The 26973-nt window shown below is 42.8% G+C and overlaps 1 protein-coding gene and 1 long non-coding RNA gene across 8 annotated transcripts in view; one reads left to right on the plus strand and one right to left on the minus strand.

Moving 5' to 3' along the window:
• Nucleotides 1-18098, plus strand: part of LIMS1 (LIM zinc finger domain containing 1) — a 139718-nt gene extending 121620 nt beyond the window's left edge. For 5 of the 7 annotated variants that reach the window (XM_068268288.1, XM_068268287.1, XM_068268289.1 and 2 more), the window contains exons 6-11: nucleotides 3462-3612; nucleotides 6461-6553; nucleotides 7958-8006; nucleotides 9780-9855; nucleotides 10655-10810; nucleotides 14714-14797. In XM_068268288.1, the coding sequence (XP_068124389.1) occupies nucleotides 3462-3612; nucleotides 6461-6553; nucleotides 7958-8006; nucleotides 9780-9855; nucleotides 10655-10784 (499 nt within the window). In that variant the 3' untranslated portion in view covers nucleotides 10785-10810; nucleotides 14714-14797. Of the gene's footprint in view, nucleotides 1-3461; nucleotides 3613-6460; nucleotides 6554-7957; nucleotides 8007-9779; nucleotides 9856-10654; nucleotides 10811-14713 lie in introns of all 7 variants that reach the window. The other 2 variants (XM_068268286.1, XM_068268284.1) reach the window with 1 other exon arrangement.
• LOC137546185 (uncharacterized) overlaps nucleotides 1-26973 on the minus strand; it is a 147110-nt gene that overhangs the window by 104013 nt on the left and 16124 nt on the right. The window lies entirely within an intron of this gene.

The raw sequence follows: 26973 nt of genomic DNA on the forward strand, positions 1-26973 counted from the left end.
TTCTAGGGTAGTTTCTATGCAGTGCATAGCTCAAGAAGGTGGCAGAGAAATAAGCTTGGATCAGGAGGCACACCTTATATTTATTCTAGGCATACCTATTGTTTGATTGGGTTGCTATAATCCTCCATTTGCCTTCATGTGGATTTTGTCACAAGCTGCTGTTTTTGGAGCTCATCACCCTGAGATGAGACATGTGTTCTATAAATCTTGCATTCAAACTGGGATTAGACAAGCTCCTGCAGTAGATGGCGTAGTCATCACATCAGCCCTAGTTCACTTAAGTAACTTTCATACAGTGAAAAAAAACAATATTCTCTTTTCTTCCTTAAAGAGACACTGAAGTGAGAATAAATCTCGCCTCAGTGCTTATATTCAGTAGGGGCATGTGTGCCCCTGCTAAAACGCCGCTATCCTGCGGCTGAACAGGGGTTCCTTCACCCCCAACCCCCCCCCCTGCAAAATCTACGACCAACTTGGTCGTAGATTTTGCTGCACTTGAGGCAGGGCTAAGGGCTGCAGCCCTGCCTCTCAGCGCCGTCTATCAGCGGCGCATCGCCGCCCCTCTCAGCGAAGGAAGACTGAGAGAGGCGGAGATACGCGCTGACAGACGCGCGTGAGGCAGGGCTGCGGCCATTTTAGCAGGGGCACACATGCCCCTGCTGAATATAAGCACTGAAGCGAGATTTATTCTCCCTTAAGTGTCTCTTTAAGGATTTACCTGGTAGTTCATGTTGCCCAACACTTTAATAGAATTCCTTGGTGGTCGAGTTGTGCTTCCACCCACCTTATAAATATTCCTGGTAGTCTAGTGGCCCCCCTCCCGTTTACATACTTTCCTTGGAAAACTAGTGCTTTCCCCCATTCAGAGATCGACAGCAGAAAGCATACTAAGTATCTCAACTCTACCTGTTTAGTGATGAGCCCTGCCTTCATGCTAACAGCACTACAGCCAGCCTCGTACTGCAACATGTACTGAGTCCCAGCTTGATGATGATGGTGGAACATCTGTTGCTCTCATTAAATGTAGTGTGTGTATTTCTATGTCCTTGTGCCAAAACCGGTACACAGGGGATGTATACCTGGAATGTCTGAACTTAGTCTTTCAAGGCCATATCCATGTTGGTGTTAAAATGGACTGAGAATGTGTGTTCTACTTGATGAACGACACCTTTCCTGTTTTCCCATCAATTAATTTGAACTGTGCCAAAAAAGTGTGAGGACTTTGGCCCTTAAGGGCTGGCGTCCGACTTCCCAGATGTATACTGTGGTTAAAGGGCTAAATGCAAATGTGAAATGGTTAACACAGGAAATTATTTTAATCGCTCAGCCAGTCCGAACAAAACGCCTAATTAAATATTCAGAGATTATATCAATTGCACATAGTGAGAAGTCTAAATTGAACAAACCTGTTTTTTAACAAAACAATATCACTTTGAGGTAAATTGCAGAATCCAGTAGGCAGCTGTCACATAGGCACAATAAAGAGGCTAGAGCAGTGCTTAGAATCGGCTCAGAGGAAGGTTATTACAATCTGTGAGGCTCCCACAATGTGCGGCAGACTATCTTGTTGAAGGAAAACAGTGTTGTTTGTTCTCTTGAGCTTCTAAAACATGATCAGTTTACTTTAAATGTATGTTCTCAAGGAAGGAAGTTTCTAGTCTGGGGCATTTTGACATTAACATAGCTGATGGTTATTTGGTTCAGTGAGAAATTTCCATGATGTTTCCTCTGAATCATATACATTCTGGTACAGCCTGCACCAGTGAAGAATATCCAGCTACAGTTATCTCTTTATTCACTTTCAATAAGTGTTAGTCCTGATTAATGAAAATAGGAAATGTAAAGCTGTTGCCAGTAATAACAGGCAAGGTGTGGCCTAGTGTTAGACATGGGATGAATCCCAGACATGTAGTTTTGGGAAGAATAACAAAGGTTATTTTAGAGAATACCTTATTGTCTAACTGCAGATAGAAGTTTCTCACTAGCCTTTGATGCTCATGATATCTTCATGGACAACTATGACAAAACCTATAATTCTGTAAACCGCATACACCTCTAGAACTGTTGGCAGGTAGCAAGACAAGGCTTTCTTTCAGTTTTAATCATGACCTATGTGAAGGATATGCCTACTGTTTCGGAGAAGTATTTTTTCTGTCAGCATTGCCATTGAGGACTATACCAAGTAGATGGGGGCCAAACCTTGTCAATATTCAAAGAGGAATTGTATACCATTTATACCTGCCCTGCTTAGACTAGTCAAGAGATTCTTCAACTACACTGTAAGCTGGTAAAGTGAAGGAAAAGTTCTTCCTGTTCAGAATTGGTCTTCACTGGCTGTTTTAACCTACTACGGAGTTTACTTCGGAACACAAAAAGCAGAGACACAGGACTGGAGCTTACCGAGCCAAAGCTGATGATCTATTATTACATATGCTGGTCAGGTGCAGCTCTGAGTCCTGAATGCCCCAATCCATGTCTCTGATTCCTGCCTTTCCAAAGTAATCTCAGTTTGTGTGTTGGGCACGGCATCCAGTCCGCCATAGCACTTCCTACAGTGTAAGCAGTGGTCTGGCACATGTGAAATTCTCTTCACACAAGTTATTGAAAGATGAAAGAAAGCCCTTGTATTGCTAGCAATTTCTAATTCTAATCTTTTTTTTTTTTTCTTAGAATTGTAGTTGTTTTTGTTAGCTGTCCTTTAATCTGACAGTATTAAAGTAAAACTTAAAGTACCCCTGAGTTGAGGTCTGGAATTACATGCTTTTAATAAATTGTGTGGTGCTGTAACACATATGTCACAGAACCATCCTCACAGTCCAGTGCCTCCTGTGGACCCCACATTACAATATTCGACTCAGAGGAAAGTCCATTATGCATAAGGCTCTGAGCTCAAACTAATTTTTTTTTTTTTACAGAGGCTTAAGTGTCCCTTTTAAAGTAGATTTCTTTTGTTTCAGCTCAATGTACCAGTCTGTGCCCTTTCTCAAAGTGCTCAATATATGAATTATTGCAGTCAGAACTATTACCCTGCAGTCAGAAGTCTAGTCCTCTGCCAGAAAAGAAATGTATTCAGGATCAGTGAGGGAGGCTATAGTCGGTGTCCTGTTATAGTTCGACTGGGTTATCTCTTTTCAGGCAGAGAAAGAAGAAAAGCAACGCAGCATATTTATTTGTGCGCTAAGCACTGTACACATACACGTCTATCTCAAAGTTCCCTTCAACTATGGTTTTGGTGAAGATGTGAGTGTTGGAAACTACCCCTAACAAAAGTCTATCTTAACTGTGTCATAAGAATTATTCTCTACAGCACATTTCTAAGGCCAGTAACAACCTAATGTTGCATTTTATCGTTTTATTTTCTGCCTTTTACCAAAAAGACAGCTGAAGTTGGGCTTGACCCTACAGACATTTTGCCTAGTTTTTATAGAATGGCGTTCTTATGTTTGGTCGTTGTGTTACAGGAAAGAACTCACAGCAGATGCCCGTGAGCTGAAAGGGGAGTTGTACTGCCTACCCTGCCATGATAAAATGGGTGTGCCCATCTGTGGGGCATGCAGGAGACCCATTGAAGGCAGAGTTGTAAATGCCATGGGAAAGCAGTGGCATGTGGAGGTATGAACCAAAAATGTTAACGGTATGATTTTGAATGTTGTAGCATTTTCTTTAAATTTAGAAATAAACCTGATTGATAATGAAGTCCAGCAGATTAAAAATTCTCTAGTAACAATACTTAAATTGTTATCATTTAGTGATTTTTCTGGATAGTATTTCAACAAGTGATAAAAAAAAATCCTAAATTTTAATTCCTGTCATTGCCCTGGAGCAGAGTAGGGACTACCTATTGCAGGTACACAAAAACGTGGCAGATAAGGCACTTCATTTACAGGCTAAGAAGTCAGCACAATACATAGAGGACATAACACTACTACTAATGAAACATAGATGATTCTATATACATTTGAGAATTAGGGCTATAAAACTGCGATTTAAAAGACTTTCAACATTGTTAGTGTTCTGTCTCCCTGGCGGTATGATTTTTAGCGCGCTTTCAGAACCTAAAATCCAGAAATAATCAAACCGCTTAGAGATCTGTGGCAGCCCGGAATTTACTCACCTCCCTGGGATACAGCACTGCAATTCTCCCTTCATCCTCCGAGTGGCACTGTAAACCTGTAGTGAGATTGCCATCTGTCGTCAAACGGCGATCTCACCAGAGGGATGCAGAGCCTCCGAGGACATTGAGAATAGCTACCGACGTCTGAATCCCAGGGGAAGTGAGTTTAAATGCCTGCTGCACGCCATACTCTGCATAGAGCTCCAGGCAGCTACCACGAGTCAGGCTCGGGGTTAACGCTCTGAGCTGTGGGCTTCTGCCCTGAGCCTGACTCTGGGTTACCACTAGGAAGGGTAATTTCATGTAGAGTGTAATAATAAAAAAGCTAATTTTAGCAAAAAAAAAATGTTTAAACCACTGACAGGTGAAGAGATTAAAATTGTCACTTTACCAAGGCACCTGTCAACAAGTGGGATATGCTAGTTAGCAAGGTAAGTCAGTATTTTAAGGTGATGTGTTGGAAGCTAATCAAGTGTAAAAGTCTTAATGACTTTGTCCAAAGCCAAATTAAGATAGTCAGACAACTGATATGGAACATCTCCAAAGTATTGGTTTTCTAGGGGTGTATCTGGTAAGCAGTGGTTAGTAACTTTAAAAAAAAAACTGGTGTAAAAAAGTACAGTTGATGTACAGGATCCCAGGTGCCCCTGTTAACCACTGAAAACGTGCAGTAGGCAAGTAAGCATCAGAATTGGAATATGAAGCAAGGGAAGAAAGTGGCCCTAGTCTGATAAATTACATTTTCTTTAGGTCGTGTGGATAGCTTTGTGCATGTACGTAGTTGCACTTTGGTAATTTGCATACTTCTTAAAGAGACTCTGTAACAAATTTGCAGCCTTATTTCTTCTATCCTAGAAGTTCTTATACCTGTTCTAATGTGGTCTGGCTTTCTGCAGCCTTTTCTAGTTGCACTGTCTCTGTAATATATCTAATCTTCTTTGTCGAGCCAGAGAGGAATGTGCTGCCTCTGCTGTGATAGGGAGACGTTATACATGGCTTCTGCACGCCCCCTCCAGGCTCTGTGTGCGTGCTTTGTTTATTAGTCACAGACAGCTCTCTGCTCTCAATTTCAGCTTTTCTGAGGGGGAAGGGAGCTTCCTATGCTGAGAAACTGAGAATCACTGACTGGAGTTTACTATGGAATAAAAACTTGTAGCATACTGTAACATGAGATGGATATATATAAAACTGGCGATTAAAAGCCAGGATCATGGCAGGGAGCGGCGGAAATGGCAAAGAGGGATCCAGGAGATCACAGTGATTTGATTGGTATGTTTTTTTATTGTACAAATCGGACAGTACAGATTCTCTTTAAAGTGTACCGGACCTGGGGCCACAAATAAAAATACATACCTGGGGCTTCCTCCAGCCCCCTCCGGCCTGATCGCTCCTCTTCTGATTCCCCATTCGCCTGCAACTGGCCCCAAAAAATCCTCCAGTTGGGGCCTGTCGGCACAGTACGGCCAGGCGAGCTCACGTCTCGCTTCCGTTGCTGGGAGCGGTCTATGCCTGCGCAGTAGTACTGCACAGAGAGCTCCTGGCAACGTGAGCATGTGTGAGGCCAGGCCGTGCATGCACTCATGGCCCTGGACTAAAGGACTTTCTGGGGGCAATTGCTGAAAATGGGGAATCAGAAGAAGATGGTGTTTTAGATATCAGGCTGGAGGAAGCCCCAAGTATGAATGTTTTTTTGTTGTGGCCCCATCTCAGGTTTCCTTTAATATTAAATCACAGGCACCCCACCACCACCATTAGCGTTCAGCGTTTTCAGGGGCTTTTTAATAGTACAATATTTTCCTCATATGTGATCATTTGATAAGACTTGCGGAAGTAATCGGAAGGTAAATATCATCTGTTCCGATACGGGTTGATTAGGGCACTTTCCCTCTTTAGATACGATAGTAAAATCCAGAATTCCAATTGACAACATTTTAATATTCCAGTTAAACATAGAAACTTTTCGCATCAATTTTTTTCCATAAATTGCGTGACTTTCTGTACAGTTTGATTGCAGAAATCTGATCACACCTGAGGAAAATATTGTACTGTTAATGGGCACCTTAAGGTACTGTCTTCCAAACAAGCATGTCGAGAGGGAAGCTGAGAAGACTACAAACACGTAAGGGCGTCTCAGGCTGTTCTGGTATCAGATCAGGTCATTGCTCTAATTTACTTTATACGAGTTGGCATTTTTTTCTCTATATCTACATAAGCAAATGAGGACCTGCTACAAACTCTGTTAATCGATGACCTGGAGATGATTTCCCCCCTCAAAGTTGTTGTTTTGTTTTAGCTGCTAGAAAATGTGTGTTTACAATGTGTAACATGCGTCGTCTTGTCTTTTAGCATTTTGTATGCGCAAAGTGTGAAAAACCTTTTCTTGGTCATCGCCATTATGAGAGGAAGGGGCTGGCTTACTGTGAAACTCACTACAACCAGGTTGGTGATGAGATATACAGATGTAGTGACATTATTATTTTGTGTCTGATAACTGCGGATGGATAGACCTTCCCTTTACATTGTATACCTCTGTAGAAGCTGTGGCATAAGTAAAGCCTTAAGTTAGGAAGGGATATTGAGGCTGTGATATTTTATTTTTTAAAAGCATGCCGATTGCCAGGTTGTCCTGCTGATTCTCTGCTGCTAATACTTTACACTACAGACCTGGAACCAGTATGCAGATCAGGTGCTCTGAACAATGACCACACTAAACTACATGCTTGTTCCAGGCTTGTGATTCAGACCATACTAAAACCAAAAATATCAGGAGGGCAGCAAGATAATTGGCTTTGTTTAACCACTTGAGGACCACAGTGCTAAACCCCCTAAAGAACAGGCCATTTTTGTGGAAATTGGCCACTGCAGCTTTAAGGCCAGGTTCACATTGGCACGCATCCGCTCTTGCGCTGCATTCCGCTCCGTGAAGCGGAGCAGAAGGATCGTGCATGTTGGCAACGTCCGCTCCATCGAGCGTAACGTAGCAATGTGAACTTTCCCATCGGGAAAGCCTTGCTTCCGCTGCTGCATTCCGCTCATCGGAGCGGAACATAAGCCATTTAGGGCCTAATGTGAACCAAGCGTTGCAGGACCGCACAACTCTGCACACAAGGGATTTTGCTCCCCCTCGTACCCCCCCCCCCCCCCCCCCCCCTTTCTCACCACCAACAGAACTCTCTCTATTTATTTGTTTGCTTTTTTCAAACCCCTCCCCCCAGCCAGCCAGTCCTGGCGATCAGCTGTCATAGGCTTCTGCCTATGAGAGCCAATCGCTCTCTAGTGTCCCAGGGGCCCAGCCGTGTCAAACGGCTGTCCCCAGTACAGCGCTGCTGCAGTTCGCAGCGCTGTACACAGTTATTAGACACCGCTTGGAGACTGAAGGCTGGGCGGAGCTCCGCCTCCCAAGCAGAGATGCGTGGATCCTGCAGTGGCCAGCCCCAGGACTTGATGCCCATTGGCGTTAGGCGGTCCTGGGGCTGCCGCAGCGGTTACGCCTGTTGGCGTGACGCGGTCGTTGGGTAGTTAAAATGCAGTATGTATTGTAGCCTTTATATCCTTCTTACCACAAAGGCATTTTGGCATTTTAAAGTAGACCTGATATTTTTTTAGAGCAGTGACTAAGTTTTGAGTTCAGGTCAGTTTTAAGTAAATAGTTAAATTCTAAGAAACATACTTCTGTACTAAAATAGTACCGCTTCTGCCTCATAGCCAGGACTCTTCAATTTTGGCTTACTACAAATAGTTTTTAAAGAAAATACTGAGGCTTGATCTGTCAGGCTAGAGAGTTGTGTACTTGAGTTTACCATAGTATTCTCTTTCTTCATTGCAACTTTTCTCCTTTTGTAGCTCTTTGGAGACGTTTGCTTCCATTGCAACCGTGTTATCGAAGGTGATGGTGAGTACAGATTTGTCATTAACGCATGTGTTTATCTCAGTATATTAACCTCCCTGGTGTTCTGATTCCGTGCTGCGCACGGCTGCGGGAGGGTTTTTTTTTTTACCTAATTTTTTATTTTTCCATGTAACTAGCCTATCGCCAGCTACGATAGCCACCGGCGTGAAGACCCGTCCGGAAATCCCGTTCTGAATGGGATTTCCTTTAGGGCTTCCACCGTCGCCATGTCGATGTCAGACGGAGTCCCGATCCACCCCTCAGCGCTGCCTGGCACTGATTGGCCAGGCTGCGCACGGGGTCTACGGGGGGGGGGCCTCTTTCACGGCGGATTGGCGGCGATCGGAGAAACACGCAGCTAGCAAAGTGCTAGTGTTTAAAAAAAAATTATTCAAATCGGCCCACCAGGGCCTGAGCGGTGACCTCCGGCATCTCTGGACGAGCTCCGCTCGTCCAGAACGCTAGGGAGGTTAAGGCAAAGATCCAGGCAAAATGTCTGTGGAGTGAAATCTGAAAAAAAGCATTAGTCATCGAATAATTCCCCAAAGTAGCAGAATGAAGAGTACAAATGCACAGTTTTCGTGTCACAGTGTGACACGACTGTTGCACTCGTTCTTTTAAGTCTCTATTACATTTAGGGCTGTTTCATACCACATGAAATTTTGTTGCATTTTCCAATCAGATGCAAATTGAAAAATAATGAAAATGACAGAAACCCTTTTGATGAGTGGCCGAGTGTGTGCTCGCTCCCGCGCACATCATCGGGAGCTTACTGCGCAGTACAGTAAAACGTTGTACTGCACTTGCGCAATAAGCTACCGATGACGTGCGCGGGAGCAGCTATGGCCACGCAGCCACAGTTCTATTAGTCTAGTTAGACTAATAATTACACCGGTGCCGGCGGCGGGGAACGGTGCATCAGAGGAGGACGGCGCAGGACATTCCAGCTGCAGGGGGCCGATAGAAGCCCCAGGTAAGTGGCAGTTTTTTTTTTAAAGGTGCAAGAGAACCCCTTTAACCACTTGAGGACCACAGTGGTAAACCCCCATAAAGACCAGGCTAATTTTTACTAAAATGGCCACTGCAGCTTTAAGGCCAAGCTGCAGGGCCGCACAACACAGCACACGAGTGATTTTTTTTTTCCCCCACCAACAGAGCTCTCTGTTGGTATGGTCTGATCGCCTCCCCCCCAAGTTGTTTATTTCTTTTTAAATAAATATCTGTGTGTTTTTTTTTACTTTTTTTTTTTTTTTTTTTTTTTACAAACTCCTCCCTCCCCCCCAGCGGGCCAATCCTAACGATCAGCTGTCATAGGCTTCTGCCTATGAGTGCCGACCGCTCTCTTGTGCCCCAGGGGGACAGCCGTGTGACACGGCTGTCCCCAGTACAGCGCTGCCTCTGACCTCATCGCTGTACTATATGTAAAGACTGCAATCGCCGTTCGCAGACTGAAGGCGGGACGTAGCTCCGCCCCCGAGCAGGAGATGCTCGCGCAGCCTGCGCGCGATCTCCTGCAAAACTGAGTCCCAGGACTTGATGCCAATTGGCGTTAGGCGGTCCTGGGGCTGCCGCCACGGCCACGCACATTGGTGTGGAGCGGTCGTAGAGTAGTTAAGAACAGTCTTGTTATGGGTGTTAATAAGGCATTTTTACATGATTCATCTGATTTGAAATAAAGTTACAGCTATATACTGTACTGTACTACTATTTTCTTTGTTTAATTATTTCTTAATAAGAAAAGTGATCTTAATGAGCTATATTTTATTCTTTACCTAGTTGTGTCTGCCCTGAACAAGGCCTGGTGCGTGAACTGCTTTGCTTGTTCCACTTGCAACACAAAGTTGACCTTGAAGTAAGTATATTATCGGCAAATAAAGTCAGTGCCAGAATATCATTTGTTTTGACTTTTAAATATCAGTGGCCAACCACCTTTATTTGCATAAATCCAGCATAGGGTCAATGCACACCAAAAAGCGCAAGTGTAATCGCAAACGCTCAGCGCTTTTTGAAATGATTTTTCTAGTCGATTCTAGGCATGTGGCTAACTATTTTCTAATCATGCCTAGCGATTTTTGGAGCGTTTTGGTAGCCTTTCATTTTATTTTTTGTTACAGTAGAGCTGTAATTGAACAGCTTCTGTAACAAAAACGCTTGGAAAATCGCTCTGATCTAGCGCTTTTCAGAGCGATTTTCCACTTTCCTATACTTAACATTGAGGCTGAATTGCCTCAAGAATCAGCAGAAATGCTGTAGGACCTGCATTTGAGAGAAAATCCCATCTCTCTGGTGGGATCCATCCAATTCAAGTACATAAGCCAAGCGCTTTTCAACGCACTGGCGTTTTTAAAAGCGCTCAGAAGCGCTCTTGGTGTGCACCAGCCCATATAAGTGTTTTATAGTGTCTCTGGTTTTGCACCAGACTGAATTAAAGGTAAACCTTTGAGTTTGTGTTTACTCCAAATTAATTGAGACTTTTCTGTATATAAATGAATTGAAAGTCCACATTTTCCTTCTGGCACTAAAGAAACAAAGCACTGCAGACTTGAATGTGATTTATTCTCATCCATTGTAGGTCAGATAGTCTCTGATGTTTCTTATTCTTTCTTTGTCTGTCAAACTCGCTTCTCTCTCTTCCGTCTGGATTTACCTAGGCATAAATTTATAGAGCTAGATTTAAAGCCTGCGTGCAAACACTGTTATGAGAAAATGCCAGAAGAGTTTAAACGCCGCATTTCCAAGATAACAAAAGAGGAGAAAAAGAAAAAGGGAACTTGTATCTGAACAGTTTCTGTGTCCTTGTCACATGGGTTAGTGGCCTGCTTGTGTGTGAGATCTTGTATCACTTACTAATCAGGGGAGAGTAAAGAACAGCTGTAAACTATGTAGGGTGTTTTCTGGTAGTGCAGTGTACTGTATATACAAGATTTTGTAGATCTGACTGCCTAACTATTAACATTGCATCAATCTGTGGTTTGAATCTTGTCGGCCAGCTATAATGTTACTAATGGATCTGACTAATTTGGCATGGTTCTTGATTTCTGTGAGTTATTATACTATTGTAGTATTACATTATGATAAGAAAGCACACATGACCACCACTAGGCATCCAACTGCAATGTAGGATATTATAATTAGTTTCACTACTGCAGTGCTTTTCTGATTGTCTGTCTAGGCCAGCGGTTTTCAACTGCTGTTCCTAGTGTGCCGCGGGATGTTGCCTGGTGTGCCATACAGGTCTGGCCTCTCGCTCCTCCCCTCCTGTCACCTTATCATGAGCGGGCGGCCGCTTGTCCGATTAGATTCCCCCGTAGTAGCTGCTCTCCTCTGTGGCATCTCCTATTACAGCAGCGCGCTCGGCGGCTGCTGTGATGACCAGGAGGCGGTACAGCGGTTCCCATCGTAACGGCGATGCATATCGCCGCTACAGGAAGCCGCTGTACCGTTCCTGCTCATCACAGCAGCCGCCGAGTGCGCTGCTGTAATAGGAGATGCCACAGAGAGCGGCTACTACGGGGGAATCTAATCGGACAAGCGGCCGCCCGCTCATGACAAGGTAACAGGAGCGGTGGCCGCAGAGGGGGGAGGGGCACACCTACCCATACTAGTAAGCTATATTGGGCACTATACTAGCTATACTGGGCACTATACTAGCTATACTGGGCACTATACTAGCTATACTGGGCACTATACTAGCTATACTGGGCACTATACTAGCTATACTGGGCACTATACTAGCTATACTGGGCACTATACTAGCTACACTAGGCACTATACTAGCTACACTGGGCACTATACTAGCTACACTGGGCACTATACTAGCTATCTGGGCACTATACTAGCTATACTGGGCACTTCACTGGCTATACTGGGGCACTACCTATCCATACTGGGACTATACTAGCTATACTGGGGCACTATACTAGCTATACTGGGGCACTATAATGGGGTAACTATACTAGCCATACTGGGGCAACTAAACTCCCTATACTGAGGCAACTATGCTAGCTACGCAGCCGCACCCCAGCCCTCCCCCTCCCCCCATAGCCAGGCCCCCCGCCCCCCCCCCCCCCCCCCCCTCCATAGCCTGCTGTGCACGGCACTGTCCACTAGGTCGCGCAAACATCCGCGCCCCTACCCCCAACATTGCAACAACTGGAACAGATGGGAAAATAAAATGTGTGTTAGCAGGAATTATTTTAAAACTATAATGGCAGAAAACTGAGAAATAATAAATTTTCGCAATTTTTTTTTTCCCCCACTTAACGACCAGCTAACGCCGATAGGCGGCGGCTGGTCGTTTGTGGTTTTGCATGGAAACGTTCGAGCGGCCTTTCCATGCCACTTCATGGAGGGTGTCTCCATGAACAGGCTGATCGCGGCTCGCACGCGTAATGTAAACACGCGGGGAAGAAATCCCCGCTGTTTACAGCAATACGGCGCTGGGAGCGTGCAATATCGCTGCGGAGGGGGGCTTTGAGGAGGCCCCCCCCCCGCGTTCGGCCACACGGAGCGGCGGCGATCAGACCCCCCCCCCCCCAGCAGGTCATCCCCCTAGGAAAAAAGGGGGGGGGGGAGTCTGATCGCCCTGCTGTATTCACAATCTGTGCTGCGCCCTAAAAAGCCCACGCAGCACAGATACTGCAGAGTGAGCCCGGTCCTTAAGTGGTTAAAATACATTTAGAATAAAATAATTCTTAGAAAAATGTACCATCCAAAGAAAGCCTAATTGGTGGCGAAAAAAAAAAAAGATATAGATCGTTTTGTTGTGATAAGTAGTAATAAAGTTATAGGCTAATGAATGGAAGGCGCACTGAAAGGTGAAAATTGCTCTGGTACAAAAGGGGAAAAACTCCTCTGTAGTGAAGTGGTTAATGTAGTCTGGAAATAGCTGCATGATTCTCAAACCTCAGCCGTGAAAAAGGTCATCTTTTGTCAATATGTTTGGGCAAAAAATTGCATCCTACTCCATTCAGCAAAAACAAAGCACGTCATTAAAAATAAAATTTGTGAATTTTGTATATTCTAGCTGTTAGCGTCATTGTGGCAGGAAAAGGTAGCAAGTCCAGACTGCAGACAATGTAGCCATTGGCCCTGCCGCTGCAGCAATGCAGAAGCAGGTGTGTGGCATATGGGTGGGGCTACCTCAGGGGGAAGACCTGTTAGGTAACAGTTGAGTGGGGATAACTTGGCATAGAATGCAGCTTTAATAACAATTTAGGTTTAAAGGGGAACTGAAGAGAGAGGTATATGGAGGCTGTCATGTTTATTTCCTTTTAATCAATACCAGTTGCCTGGCAGCCCTGCTGGTCTATTTCTCTGCAGTAGTATCTGATTAAAACCAGAAACAAGCATGCAGCTAGTCTTGTCAGATCAGACTTATAAGTCTGAACCACTGAAACACCTGATCTGCTGCATGCTTGTTCAGGGGCTATGGCTAATAGTATTAGAGGCAGAGGATCAGCAGGGCTGCCAGGCAACTGGTATTGTCTAAAAGGAAATAAACATGACAGCCTCCATATACCTCTCTCTTCAGTTCCCCTTTAAGCAATTCAATATGGCTTCACTTTAAACTGCTGGGAATGCTTTATCTTATGAAGTATGTTTTGTACCCACAACCAGTTAAGTTTTACTTAAATTCTGCTTATTAAAAACTAAAAGTGTAAGGATTGTAGCTTGAAGTGTGAGGCCCCGTTTCCACTATCGCGAATCCGCATGCGTCTTGCGTATGCGGATTCGCATAGACAATATAAGTGAATGGGCCTGTTTCCACTTATGCGTCTGCAGGAGCGTTTTATTGTGTGGAAAAAATCTGCACGGAACACCCTGCATAATTCGCCTGCGTGTGGAATGCAGGCGAATCGCACACAATGTATTTAATAGGGAAATCGCATGCGTTTTCCCCATGCGTTTTTTGCCGCGAATTCGCATAGGTACCAATGTAAATTCACACAGGCAGTGACATGGTTAAAATCGCATATACCCTCACCTATGCGAATTCGCTGCAAAAAACGCATGCGGAATCGCATCCGCATGCGATTTCATCAGCGGTGGAATCCAGGCGATTCCGCACCGCAATAGTTGAAACGAGTACTTAAATATCTCTACTCAAGCTGCTTACTTGCCTTCCTTTGCAAGTAAGCAGGTTGGTTGTATAAACCACCGCAATAATGGGCATATTGACCAGTGAAGTAGTCTTCTGATGTGGCTCCTCCTCCCAGCCTGCAGTGTTGATGGCGCAAAAGTGACTGAATTAAAGTTCTGAGTTGATCCTGCCTCATCTCCCCACATGACCAAGAATCTAGTCTGCACACTCCACCCAACCACAACTGGTGCACAGGCCACGGGCAAAGTTGGCAGCTTTGAGTACTCACTGGTGGTGCACAGGGAGAACATTGGGGCTGTGGAAACCACCTGAAGGAAGTGGGGGTGATAAAGCAAGGAGGCTGTTGCAATGCAGCCTGCTATTTTTTTCAGGGGAGGGTGGGAACGCTCCCACCCTCCCCTGATACAATTGCATGCATGAAACAGTTTTGGTTTGTGAAAGGAGCACTGGAAATGTTACGTGTTACAGCAGTCTAGTTCTGGAATAGTTTTGAGCTGTGAACAGACTAGCAGCATCTACATCTTTGCTATCTTCCATCATCTACACCGAGCCTACTGAGTTTTCTCTGTCCTTTATGCTTTGCCTAAACTAAGTTCTGCTTTTTCAGGAACAAGTTTGTGGAGTTTGACATGAAGCCTGTCTGTAAGAAATGCTACGAGAAGTTCCCTCTGGAATTGAAGAAGAGGCTCAAAAAGCTTTCAGATACCTTGGCAAGAAAATAAAGAGTTTTGTTGTATGTGGCACAGAAGACGGAGTCAACACATGATGTGCTACTCTGAGGAGAATTTGTTATACATCCTACTTGACGTTGTTCTATTCACTGAGGCTGTTACCTGCACTAACCTTCACTGCAAAACCTGTATCTGCATGAAAACTGCATTAATCCGCCTTGCCTGGGCTATTTATTACCTCACCTTCTGAAGAGCATACTATATTGTTGCTTTTGTGGTACTTGGCCTTGCTTTGCGGGTCAACCGTTCACAGCAGGGGAAAACAATATATGCGTTTGTCATTCTGTGAAATCGTTTTGTCTTACAGTGTCAGGTGCAGAGATTCATTGCTATATTTTTCTTTAACACTGCACTCTGTTCTGTCCAGTAACACAAGAAATGTTAAACATATAAACTGGTTCATGTTCTATGGAAACAGTGTTTTAAATAAGCACTTATTAATCCTGTGTCTCTTTATACTGTTGAGGCTGGAGGAATATTACATGTAGTATTAGCAAGTTTGGTTGGTCCTTTCAGAACCCTATCAGTTTCCTGCTGTTATACACCTCATAATCAAGCCTTTCACATCAGACATTTCACTTGCATGTGTGGACAGCTAACATTTCAGGATCAGACTGATTCATCTCTCACAGGATTTTGAATATACCTGTATAACAAAAGAAATCTGACAGTATTGTCTGAATTTTAAGTACTGTGCGGTTCTAATTAAAATTGCCACTGATGTGCTATAATGTGATTTGGTCAGGGGTATGTCAGTGCCTCTTATGTCTTTGATGCATAAGTTTGCGTGCATTTTCTTGGAGTTCTGCTTTAACTAGCTCAGAATTCTTTTTGAAATTATACCGCCAAGCGTATTCTTGAGAAGCATGCGTTCTGACTGCATTCTGAACTAAACATGCACAACCAATGCAGAACTAGTGCCTTTACCCAAGCCAGAAATGCTAGCCGTACACTATTAGACATTTACTCGATCTGGCAACTACTCAAAATCAAATTAAAGAGGAATTGTACTAAAAATGTATTTTTTTACAATATTCATTTACAAATTATTAGTCAGTGTCTGCCCATTGTAAAATCTTTCTTCACTTTTTTTTTACATCCTGAAATTTATCACAGGTGGTGACATTTTTACTACTGGCAGATGCATAAGCGTGGAATGTGTTTTACTCCTTGTTCCTAAGCCAGTACAAATAATACCTGGTCTCCAAGCATGCTCTTGGATAAGTCCACATAGATGAGCATCACTGGGAGGACAGAATTGCATATACAGCAATAGATGGATGTAGGTAGTGTTTCTGATGCACAAGATAATTAACGTAAAAGTGGGCGTCCTGAATAATTTCCTAGATTCTGCTATGTCACTGAGGTGCCTCATTAATCAGAAGCTGATTGGAGAGTAGCAGTCATGTTCCTGCCTTATCCGCTCCATTTTGATAAGATGTCAGTAGTAATTTGAAGCAAATGACTGAAACACCGCCCGTTACTTTTGCCCCGATTGATGCAGTGCAGAGCTATATGACAGAGGAGCTCCTGACCACAACTTCCAGGCAATACTTTGATTAAAATGAACAGACTGAGGCCCTAGTATTAAATCCATGTTCATTTGCTCCAATGTTTTTATCATCTTAAATGTCTTAATTAATCGACTAATGGTGAATGGCCAGCTTTAGAAACAGATCCATCTCCACTCACAAGTGTAATATCTTAAAAGGGAACTATGGAATGTAATGGATGCAGGGCAGCGTCTAACTCTAACTACTTGAATTTCCCTCTGGTGCTCTGTGACCAGTTTCTTACAGTACTTCTGTTATTTGCATTCATTGTGTAATATTTGTTTGTGCCTTAAACTTTATTGCAGCCTAACATTAAACAAGTAATCATGTATCTATTGAAATGTATGAACTTCAGCTTATCATGGTGAATTATACTATGCAGTAAACACAGTGCTCTTCATTCCCAAGGCAGTGTGCTTTTACCTTGAATACATGAAGTATTTTTATTGCACGTTATCAATTATAGTTAGTCTAGAATTTATATGTATTACATAATCTATAATATGTATATCCATTTACTTTTGTGTTTGTTTTTTACAACCCTATAAAGCTTTTTTGTAGTAGGTTTCAGGTGGCACACCTTTTCCAGACAGTGGGTGCATAACCTGGATGCTAAGCATTGTCACCCATAGAAATCGGCAAAAGTCCAACGTACCGGTAGGTTAGCACACCTCGTTTGTAGTGCAAAAGCAATTTGATGCATCAGTCAACAAAAGTTCCTGTTCATTAAAGTGCACCTTAGACAAAAGTCTTCTCAGGTGTTCTACTCACCTGGGGCTTCCTACAGCCCACTTGAGGCCGCTCGGTCCCTCGCTGTCTCCCTGGGCTGTCCCTGTCCCCCACAGGACACCTCGGTACTCTGTCCCAGTCTGCTTTGTGCGGCCTGGCTGAGACGTACTTAGCCTCGGGTTCACTTTAAATTGCTTTTAGTCTATTAACAGGTGCAAACCTACTTTAGACTTGTGCTCTAAAGCTTTTAAGAAACTGCCAACTACAAAGTACATCCATTGAGTTCTTTACTATAGACCCTGTGTCGTGCATTTATTTGTTACTAAGAAGTTAGCCATAGGAGAATTTTGGTCTTGCCTACTGGACAATCAAAAATGGCCAGAATTCATTCCCAGTAAGTAATGTGAGTTCACGTATCCTTAGTCTGTAATGTTCACACTCGGATGCATTTTTGCTTCATCGTGTGCTACAGCAGATTGTGGCTCCTGTGTAGATCATCATCATGGTACGTCTATCAGTCATCGCAACTGCTTTCGAGGAAACCAGAGACGTAGAATACAGGCTCAGACAGCCATACTATAAGCTCTTTTGTGAGCGGCGCAGAAGACCCAGACTGACGCAACTGAACCAGTTACCAGGGCTGATTGCTGCAGCCCGCGGGAGGACAGCGAGGGACTCAGACATACTTATGGGGCTGGAGGAAGCCCCGAGTAAGTATCAAATCTTTTTTTTAGTCTACGTCTCTGGTACACTTTAAGATCATACCATAAGAAGACCAAAAACTGTGCGGTCAAATCTTGGAGTTTAAAGAAAAGTTGAATGGCTTTTTCTGTATTTGCCTTATAATGTTTAAGAAATTTGTAAAAGTGCTGCAGATTGGTCTCATTTTGCTCTTAAAAAATGTACTTTATTTCTAATATTACAGCTGCAATGTTTGGACGATTTTTACAGATCAATTAATAAAAGCTACACATTTAAAGTAACATTGGGAGAGGTTTTTTTGTTCAGTGAGCACAAGGATGTTTTCTGTTGTCTCTAGCAACAACTGCACAAAGTGTTATTGGTTGCTATTCATTTGGAATTTATACTGTCATACTACATTTTTTTAAGTTTTGCTAATGATCAGTTGCAGACTTGCATATTGATTTTATTTTTAATATTGTCCCTTTTAAACCCTATAGAATGCCTAGAAGAGCGTAGGCTATACCCACCAAAATTTAAACTTTGAATTACCTACCAATTTGAGTTGTTAATATACAGTAGAGCTACTCAGTGTATACCACCACACTATAGGAATATCTAAGTGTATGTGGTATAATTACCTTATTCCTCAGTTACCATATTATTTTCTCTCCCTTCATTTTTTTCTGTTCTCCTCTTCCTTTTGTGTGGATTTGGTACTTGCTGATTAATGTTAGGTTAAATAGGAACTTCACCCTAAACAAACAAACTGTCATTAAGTTACATTAGTTATGTTAAATAAAATATAGATAATATCATCTCTTACCCACCCTGTTTTAAAAGAACAGGCAAAGGTTTGTGATTTCATAAGGGCAGCCATCTTTTTGGTTAAAAGGTGACATGGAGCATGACACAGTTCCAACTGTTCTGTGTGCTGATCACCCCTCCCAGTTGCTAGGCAACGTGAACAACATAGAAAATCACATCATGCTTTGCATAGCATCAGGGGAAAAAAGCCCGGGCAGTTTTCTTTGGGGCGGAGCTTAGCTAAAAATGCAGCTAAAAATGAGACTTCTATAAGAAAAACAAAGTTCTGATGCTGTGAAACTGTTAAATAAACACCAAGCCTTTTCAGTTCTGTTCAGTAGATTTTTAGTATGGAGGTTCACTTTAATAACTGTTCTATAAGTAGTTACTCTAGATCTACTGATGTCTATTATGTGATAGTTGTAACCCTGTAGCAAATGTCTCCTTGGAATAAATTTAACACAAATAAGTTTACTGAATCCATACACCATCTCTCAACAATTCTCAAACTTAGAACTAAACCACTACTTGTGCAAACTCCTAGACTATAAAACCCACCTATACTCACTAAGTTTCATAGGTTGATATACTAACCAACGAAGCTTTACTCCCCTTCATTTCCACCCTAGACCCTGACCTTCTCAAGTCAGGAATCCTACTAACCAAATTATCTTATGTTCCACCCAGAGTGGTCATGAAAAGTGAACAGAGGATAATACAAAATACTGACAAATAATAACCCTATAAACTCCATACCATACCTTCTTTACCTTTTTATCATAATCTCCCTCACAAAACATTTATTATCTACCTCTCTCCCTGAGGACCAAAGAGCCATCACTATCCAGAATGTTTTTTTTTTTCTACTGTTTCCACTCACCCCATTATAAGTTCAGTATAGTTTGGGGAAACTACCAACGCTATATGCATAAGCCAAGATCAATATACTAAACAACTGAACTAATCAGTTATTTCTGGATTGCATTGTGTTCATAGTATATTCCACTTTGTTATTATTCTTGATAGCTTTATAGTTTAATGTAAAACATTGGCCTCAATTCACTAAGATCACGCTGGAGATAAGGCAAGCGTAAACTTGCCTCTGCACAGTGAGAGAGTGATCTTATCTCTTCATTCCTTAAGTTCCCTCCTCTGTAGTTCTTTTCACATGCAGTTAATGCACAGCCTGTCTTTAACGTTAGAATTCTGGAGTTATTTTAAGGGTTTAAGAGTTAACTTTAGGTTTGCCTGAGGTGAAATGTTTCCTGAATACTACATGCCTTATCACCATGGTGATAATGCTAGAAACGTTATTAAAGACAGGAGATAAGCTGAGTGAATTGAGGCCAATGTATGTTGTTAACTGTCACTTCTACTACTCTTGCGAATTTGTATATCATATTGTTATGTTATCAATAAAAATTCCATTGAAGAAAAAAAGAATGCCTAGAAGAAGCGGTTTACCATTGTTAATAGGAATGGTCAGTGAGATGCAAATAATTCAGAGTTGATGCAAGACTCTGCAAATGTATCCAGGTTGAGGGCTCGTTTCCACTATAGTGAATCTACATGCGGATTCGCATAGGCAATACAAGTGGATGGGATTGTTTCCACTTGTGCGTCGTGTGGGTGCGTTTTGGTGTGCGGGAGAAATCTGCACGGCAGAGCCGTCAGATTTCGCGTGCGGCTGCAATGTGGGCGAATTGCACGCAATGCTTTTAATAGGGAAAACGCATGCGGCTTTCACCGTGATTTCGCATGTAATGTTATGGAAATTTACACAGGCAGTGACATAGTTAAATTCGCCTGCTTCTTAGCCATGCGAAATCGCGGGGAAAACAGCATGCGGAAACGCATCCGCATGCGATTTCATCCGCGGTGGAATCCAGGCGATTCCGCACCGCAACAGTGGAAACAAACCCTAAAAATGGACCAATCTAAGCATGCCAAAGCGAATTTATATTGATCCATTCTCAAGCTACATAGATTTGCATAATCCTACAGCAACTTGTGCTTATTTGCATCTAATTGACCATCCCGAATTGTTAATACAGTCGCAGAATGTGAAAACAAACATCTGATGGTAGGCAATTTTTCAAAGCAAGGGAAAAAAACGTTAATCAGAATTCAAAGAACAAGAACGAATATAACTAGGGGATACTTTAAATTAACATATATCAGAGTTTAAACACAGCCTGAAGCAAGGGCAATGGGGAACATAGCATTGCATACAGTAATTCCATTTTATAAATGCTACTTACTTGGCTGCTGTTTTCATGTTTTGGTTTTACTACTATCTGAATCACTAAGGCCTGGAACCCACTACAAAACGTTATTGCTAATCGCAATCGCTAGCGTTTTGTATGAGCAGTTTGTAAGCTATTTCATGAGCATTTTTGGTAGCGATTTTTAAAAAGTGTAATCAATTGCCAGCGGTTGTGTAGCGATTTAGCATTTTTAATTCTGATTGGACCTTTCAATTTTAATTTTGTTACAGTGTGCAGTAATTTAAAAATGCTAGCAAAATTGCTCTGTGTAGGTTTTTTTTTTTTTTTTTTTTTAACAAATCATTTTTATTCTTTTTTTTTAAAGAAAAAACAAGAACCAATACAAGGTACACAAAAAGAGACAGAGAAAACATACATAGTATACAGTACCATGCTCCCACATGCGGGAAGTTATAACAGCAGTAATGAACATATGTTACTTCTTCCAATAACCCAGGTAATAACAAGTACCAAACACTCATAATTTCCCCTTTTGGGGTGCATTGTTAGGATATTTCACATGCAGGTACCATCATATCTGCAAGGAGTCAATCATGGTTTAGGAGCAACACATGACTATACATTGGGGGCACAGTGACCAGAAGAGGGTAGAGGAAGGGAAGGAAGAAGTAGGAAGGGAAAGAGGGAGGGAGGGAAGAAAAAGAACGACTCTGGGCCCACCCCAGGAGGCCGCAAGTAGTCCTACTCAGTATCCATAGTATCTCAGGAGGATATGTACCCTAACCGTTCACCTCATTCGAGCCAGTGGTTTGTATATTGTCACACCAAGGTACCCAGATTTTGTGAAATCTCTGTGGGCAGTTGCGGTTTTTATATGTTAATTGGTATAGTGGGAGGGCTCGATTAACGGTACGTTTCCACATATTTAGAGAGGGAGTGGCATCTCCTTTCCAAACCCTTAGGATCTCTTTGCGTGCATAGAAGCAAAGAATACGGACTAAGTATTGTACGTACTTATTGCATGAGGGTTCTTCAAATAGCCCTAACAGCGCCAGCTTGGGTGTGCGATCAAAGTGTGCCCCTGTTACTTCATTTATAGTGGTGAATATATCTGTCCAAAATATCCGTATCTTGTCACATTCCCAGAACATGTGAAAGAAAGTACCATTCTCGGCAGAGCACGTCATTATTGTCACAAATATTGTGCATCCGGACAGGAGTTAAGTATGTTCTGTGGAGAAATTTGACTTGAATTAACCTGTCCCTAGCTGAGATTGGAAGTTTTACAAAATCCTCCAGAACATCTTCCCAGTCTGTATTGTCTAGTCCTGGAATGTCAATGTTCCATTTTTCTTGGCATCGAAGGATTTTTTCGCCATTTTTTGATAAAAGGGCTGAGTATAGCACCGATAAGGGTTTATCTAGGTGTGCTGTGAGGAGAGTGTTCTCAAGAGCATGCACACCCAACGTAGGGGCTCCACCAGAGTACTGTGCCGCGAACGCATGTCTTAGCTGTAGGTAACGAAAAAACATCTTATTTGTAAGGGAGTACATTTGTTTCATCTCGTTAAATGTTACGAGCGACCCATCTTTTATAATATGTTGTATATGTTTGATTCCTGCCCTAGCCCAAATCACAGGCTCTGGTATTTGTGTAAAGTGTGGGAGATTAGGATTGTCCCAGATAGGAGTATATGGAGATACACTTTCATCCACACCCAAAAACCTAGTCGCATCGGACCATACCCTGCACACTGTACGCATCGGGATCGTACATCTATCGTCATTTGTGGTGCCTCTATATATTAAAAGGGTAAGCCTTTCATATGATCCCAGGCATGCCGCCTCCACCACTACCGCAGGATTGTAGCTGTCTTGGCCAAGCCACCATCTGGCTGTGACTAGTACTGCAGCATAATAATATAGTTGCATATTGGGGAGGGCCAGGCCACCTTGATCTATGGGTAGTTGTAGAGTGCTAAGGGCAATTTTAGGAGTCTGGCCTGTCCATATAAAAGTTGAGATTAAGGAGTGCAAGTTTTTAAAGAATTTTTTGGGAAGGATAGTAGGCGTGTTCCGGCTCTGTGTAGGTTTTGACGAGCGATTATGCCAGCGTTTATATACTTTACATTGCAGAAACGCTAATGCTCAAAAATGCTGCATGTCCTGCATTTGTGATTTTGGTAATCGCAACCGCTCCAGTGGAATTTGGCCCATCCATTAATATTAGCTGAGCATTTAGGGAAATCACCAGCAGTTTGAATCGCTCCCTAAACGCTCACAAAATCGCTCTGATGGGTTCCAGCCCTGACTCACAATCTGCATGCAGATCAGAATTCTTATGTGTAGCAGGCCTCATGGAGACATTTGATCAGGCAGTGAATTTGTAAAGCCTTAATGTGAACTTGAGGTGAGTGATATGGAGGCTCCCATATTTATTTCCTTTTAAGCAATACCAGTTGCCTGGTTGTCCTGCTGATCCTCTGCCTCTAACTCTTTCAGCCATTGACCCTGAACAAGCATATGCAGATCCAGTGTTTCTGACAATATTGTCAGATTTTACAAGATTAGTACAAGATTAGTTGCGTGCTTGTTTCTGGTGTAATTCAGACACTGCTACAGCCAAATAGATGAACAGGGCTGCCAGGCAACTGGTATTGTTTAAAAGGAAATGAGTATGGCAGCCTCCATATTCTTTTAATTTCACTTGTCCTTTAACCACTTCCCTACTAAGGGGCTTTTCTCCTTCTGGACCAGAGCAAATTTCACTTGTCAGCGCTCCTCCCATTCATTTGCCAATAATTTTATAGCTACTTAACACAACAAAATGGTCTATATCTTGTTTTTTTTGGCCACCAATTAGGCTTTCTTTGGGTGGTACATTTTGCTAAGAATTATTTTATTCTGAATGCATTTTAACAGGAATAATAATAAAAATGAAAAAAATTCATAATTTTTTCAGTTTTCGGCCATTATAGGTTTAAAATAAAACGTGCTACTGTGGATAAAATCTACACATTTTATTTGCCCATGTTGTTAACATTTTTACAATATATCCCTAGTACAATGTATGGCGACAATATTTTATTTGGAAATAAAGGTGCACCTTTCTTACGTTTGCGTCCATCACTAATTACAAGCCCATATTTGCAAAAAAAATAATAGTAATATATACTCATGACATACATATTAAAACAAAACGTTAAATCCCTAAAGTAACTATAATTTAAAAAAAGGCAGTGGCATTTGGCACCCGGTGCTGGGTATTAAGACCCCCCCCCCCCCCCCCCAAAAAAAAAAATATTGGGTGTGGCCACAACCTGCAGCGTGCTTCGTGACAAAAAATGGGCGTGGTCATGACTGGATGAAGGCGGAGCTAACTAATTTAAAGTATTAGCTAGTATAGTTGCCCCATTATAGCTAGTATAGTTGCCCCCAGTATAGCTAGTACAGTTTCCCCCAGTATAGCTGCCCCCAGTGAAACTAGTTGCCCCCAATGAAGTTAGTATAGTTGCCCCCAGTATAGCTAGTTTAGTTGCCCTCAGTATAGCTAGTATAGATGCCCCAGGAGGGGGGAAGCAGCGCTAGAAGGAGGGGCAGCGGTGGGGAGGGGGGAAATATCCCCCCTCCCTCACCTGGGACCCCTCCTTCTGCCTCTCTCCCCCTCCATAGATTACCGGCGGCAAGTGCAGGGGCGGCGAGGAGGCATGCAGAAAATTATTCACCACTTCCGCGTTCCAAGCGCTGGCAGCGTCATGTCGTCACAGATCTCCGCCTTCAATGCCGCCCACTGTGCTTCCGCTAATCAGAAAGCACAGTGGGCGGCGAAAGCACAGTGGGCGGCATTGAAGGCGGAGATCTGTGACGACCTGACGCTGCCAGCGCTTAGATCGCGGACGTGTTGGGTAATTCTCTGCATGCCTCCTCGCCGCCGGTAATCTATGGAGGGGGAGAGAGCCAGAAGGAGGGGTCCCAGGTCAGGGAGGGGGGGGGGTATATGTCCCCCCTCCCCACCGCTGCCCCCACTGCCCCTCCTTCTAGCACTGCTTCCCCCTCCTCTGCTGCTGTGGGGGGTTGTGGCGACACCCCCCTAGCTGTCTGTCACCCGGTGCGCCACGCCCCCCTGTGCCCTACAGTAGGAACGCCACTGAAAATAGGTCTTGTTTTTAATGTATGCAAAATGTTTATTTTCGTAACTATTGGAGAGTGGGAGAGGTAGGGGGTTAATTTTAATGGGGAATGTATGTATTTTTTTATTAAATGAACTATTTGCATCCAGACCTTGTTTCCCTCCTTATGAACCAGAGCAGTTTTGACATTTTAGCCATGTCCCTATTTAAAGGACAACTGAAATGAGAAGGATATGGAGGCTGCTATATTTATGTCCTGTTAGGGCCCATTCAGACTAGAGCGATTAGCGGGCGATTCCCGCTAATTGCCAAATCGCTAGCGCTTTTTTAAAAGCGCTACTTCTATTCTACACTATGGCGGTGTTCTCACTGCCGTGATTGGTGCTGTCCGCGGGCGTTTTGCATTTAGCGCCAATCGCAAACTCGTTACCTGCAGCATTTTTGGAGCAATTCTGGAGCAATCGCGGTACAGTGCTTATAAAGCGCTGACCGCAATTGCTCTGAAATCGTGGAAGTGTCCAGTGATTTTTACCGCACTAGTCGCAGTAAAATCACTTAAGCAAAATGCTAGTGATAGCTAGAGTTTTGCGATTTTTAGATGCGAACGGGGCCTAAAGCAATACCAGTTTGCCTAGCTATCCTGCTGATCCTCTGCCTCTAATACTGTTAGGCCTCTTTCACGTTAAAACATTTAACGCAGAATAACTCACTGCAATGAAAAATCAATGCCCCATTCACAGTGCACACATTGCGTTGGTGACTAAAGCTGCATGTTAAGTGAAAGTACTGCATGCAGTGTGTTATACACGTTATTAGCTGCATTGGATTGTTTGCACATGCTCATTAATGACTTGGAAACATACTTTTCATTGCCTGCATGCTCTACTGTATGCAACCGTAATGGGGATTTAAGTTGCGTTGCGACTTTTTTGGGGCATTGCATTGTAAATTGCGTTGCGACTTTAACGTTGCATCAAAATGCAACGTCCTACTGTGAAAGAGGCCTTAGCCATAGACCCTGAACAAGCAAATGCAGATCAGAAATCAATGTCAGCCTCCATATTCTTCTCATGTCTTCTTGCAATAACATTATCCCTACTTATGACACCTAAATTAAATATATATGTTGGTTTTTTTTCAAGACTAACTAGGCTGTAATTGTATGTCATTTTTTTTCCCTCAAACAATTTTGTTTTCTATGTATTTTAATAGGAAAAAGAGGAAAAAATAGAAAAAAACAATTTCTAATTTTTACCAATTCCAGTTTAAAAATAAAAAGCACGATTGTAGATAAACACAAATTTTGTTTGGCTATTTCTACTGTTTATCACACAACTTAAATTACGTTCCTGTCACAATTTATGGTGAAGATATTAGATTCTGAAATAATGCTACAGTGCGTATTTTTCACTATGAACTGAGGAAAATGAGTATTTTAATGGTAAAAATCTAAATTACTGGCTCAGGCAACATTTTTGCTTTCACCAATTAGTGCTGCATCGGATAGTGCCGGAGGTTTTGCACAGGAGCAAGCCCAATCGGGCACAGCTGTGCTTTAGCTACACTACTTCTATCTACGTCCTCGTGGCTTAGATGAAGTGACAGGACGTAAATATACTGTAGTGGTGGAAGAAGTGGTTACTATATGTAGGTGTCATTTTACTATTTGGTCACTAGACACGCACACACAGCATTTCTTTAAAGCCATGATCATTGATCACAGGCAGTTAGATCAATGAATGGGAACGGTTTTGGAATGGATGCTTTTGCCCAGAACCTTCCTTTTGTTTGTTTTTTCTTTGTATTCAGTTACTGCTCGTAACGCGGACCTGGACTCAGAACTTCCTCTCTGCTCTAAAATATACCCAACAGCATAATAACCTGTAAAGTAAAACATTTCTTTCTTACAACTGATACAAATCCTGAAATATATCTGCACTGTTTCTACTGTACTTCATGCTTTCATGGAAGCAGGCATATTGTTAACCTTCCTGGCGGTAAGCCCGAG

The sequence above is a fragment of the Hyperolius riggenbachi genome, chromosome 2, assembly GCF_040937935.1.
Source record: "Hyperolius riggenbachi isolate aHypRig1 chromosome 2, aHypRig1.pri, whole genome shotgun sequence".
NCBI lineage: Eukaryota > Metazoa > Chordata > Amphibia > Anura > Hyperoliidae > Hyperolius > Hyperolius riggenbachi.